Genomic DNA, 1,339 nt, shown 5'->3' with positions numbered 1-1,339 from the left:
AAAAAAAAAAAAAAAACACCAGAGGATGGGTGATTAGTTAGAGTTTAGTTTAGTTAAAACCAATAAAACAATTACAGAGTAAACGCAGGTGAACATTATTTACACACCTTCCAACTGGTCCTCTTTGACAACGGACACCTTGTGACCCTGAAAGAAAGCACAACATCAGCAACACAAAACAGAAAGTCAGTGTGTACAGAAATAAGCAAACTATACCAAACCAGGTCTTGTTAATATATTTTGCGTTTCTCACCGTTTGGCCATTGTCCTCAAACTTCCCCGACACAAGGTAGGTGGCATGGAGCTGAGCCGAACTTTCCTTCCTCTTGTGATCCAAGTAATGGTAGAGCATCCTGAAGACAAACACACATATTAATGGTTTTATTTTGAATTGATATTATTACTATTACTGCATGATCTCCTTTATATTTACACACCTACAGCATGTCAGTGCACACTGTTAGACCCTGCAGAGGTTATCTCACGCAGATGTAAAAACAGTGTGTTGTTCTGTGTGTCTACAGCAGGATTGAAAACAGTCATGTACTGGATGTTGACACTGAATTATTAGCCTTGTTTACTTTTTTATCCGCTTGTTCTCTTGATTTTAATCATCTTTTGGATATTTTAGAGCATATTTGAAGTTATTGTACACCGGCTTTGAGTTACGATAAAATTAAAAGCTGATATTGAACAACTGTGCAACGCCATCGGCTGCAAGGTATTTGTGTAACACTAGACTGATGCTTTTAGGAAAGTTCACCCATTCTGTTAAATACATTTATATAAAGGGTTTGATAGAAAAAAACACTTTAAAGTCCTCAGTGTGAGATATTAGAGATTAATATCATGCCAAAGACTTATTCAGTGTATTACAGACAGTATGGTGATGTATTGATTGAGCTTCCAACTGGATCTGAAAGTAAATGTCTGGCTTGTTCCCATTTCAGCATAGTTTCATCATGATGTAGCCTGCAGAGGAGGAGACACACTCACTGTTTGGCTGTGTTTACATGGACTCCCAGAGTGAGACTCAGCCATTTGTAGGTCACCTGTCAAAACAGAAAGCACAACATTTCAGTTTAGATTCATTTTTTTCCCTCACCACATGAATGAGGCAGCCAGGAGAAAAAGAGTGTAAAGATTTAGTGTTTATGTCCACACCAGAATCCTTTAACAAAGGCAGGTAAATAGCGTTTAATTAGTCAGTTTAACGTTGAGTTTACAGTTAAGGTGAGTATGTCTTGAACCTACCTAGCTCACCTGCCAGTCTGTGTAAAGTTACCCTTTAAGTTCTTCATCATTTAAGTAGATAAAGATGAACATGTAACATCGTATG

At 37.6% G+C, this 1,339-nt stretch overlaps 1 protein-coding gene and 1 pseudogene across 2 annotated transcripts in view; both read right to left on the bottom strand.

Moving 5' to 3' along the window:
* Positions 1–1,339, bottom strand: part of LOC118334800 — a 344,242-nt pseudogene that overhangs the window by 279,756 nt on the left and 63,147 nt on the right.
* Positions 1–1,339, bottom strand: part of pold3 (polymerase (DNA-directed), delta 3, accessory subunit) — a 6,977-nt gene that overhangs the window by 5,120 nt on the left and 518 nt on the right. For both annotated transcript variants that reach the window (XM_035670874.1, XM_035670875.1), the window contains exons 2-4: positions 997–1,052; positions 254–353; positions 108–147 (exon numbers count right to left, since the gene is read on the bottom strand). In XM_035670874.1, the coding sequence (XP_035526767.1) occupies positions 108–147; positions 254–353; positions 997–1,052 (196 nt within the window). The remainder of the gene's footprint in view (positions 1–107; positions 148–253; positions 354–996; positions 1,053–1,339) is intronic.

This window comes from Morone saxatilis, unplaced genomic scaffold (assembly GCF_004916995.1).
Source record: "Morone saxatilis isolate NCDOM2014 unplaced genomic scaffold, NCSU_SB_2.0 Contig23, whole genome shotgun sequence".
Taxonomy (NCBI): domain Eukaryota; kingdom Metazoa; phylum Chordata; class Actinopteri; family Moronidae; genus Morone; species Morone saxatilis.
This window is presented reverse-complemented; position numbering and strand designations above follow the sequence as displayed.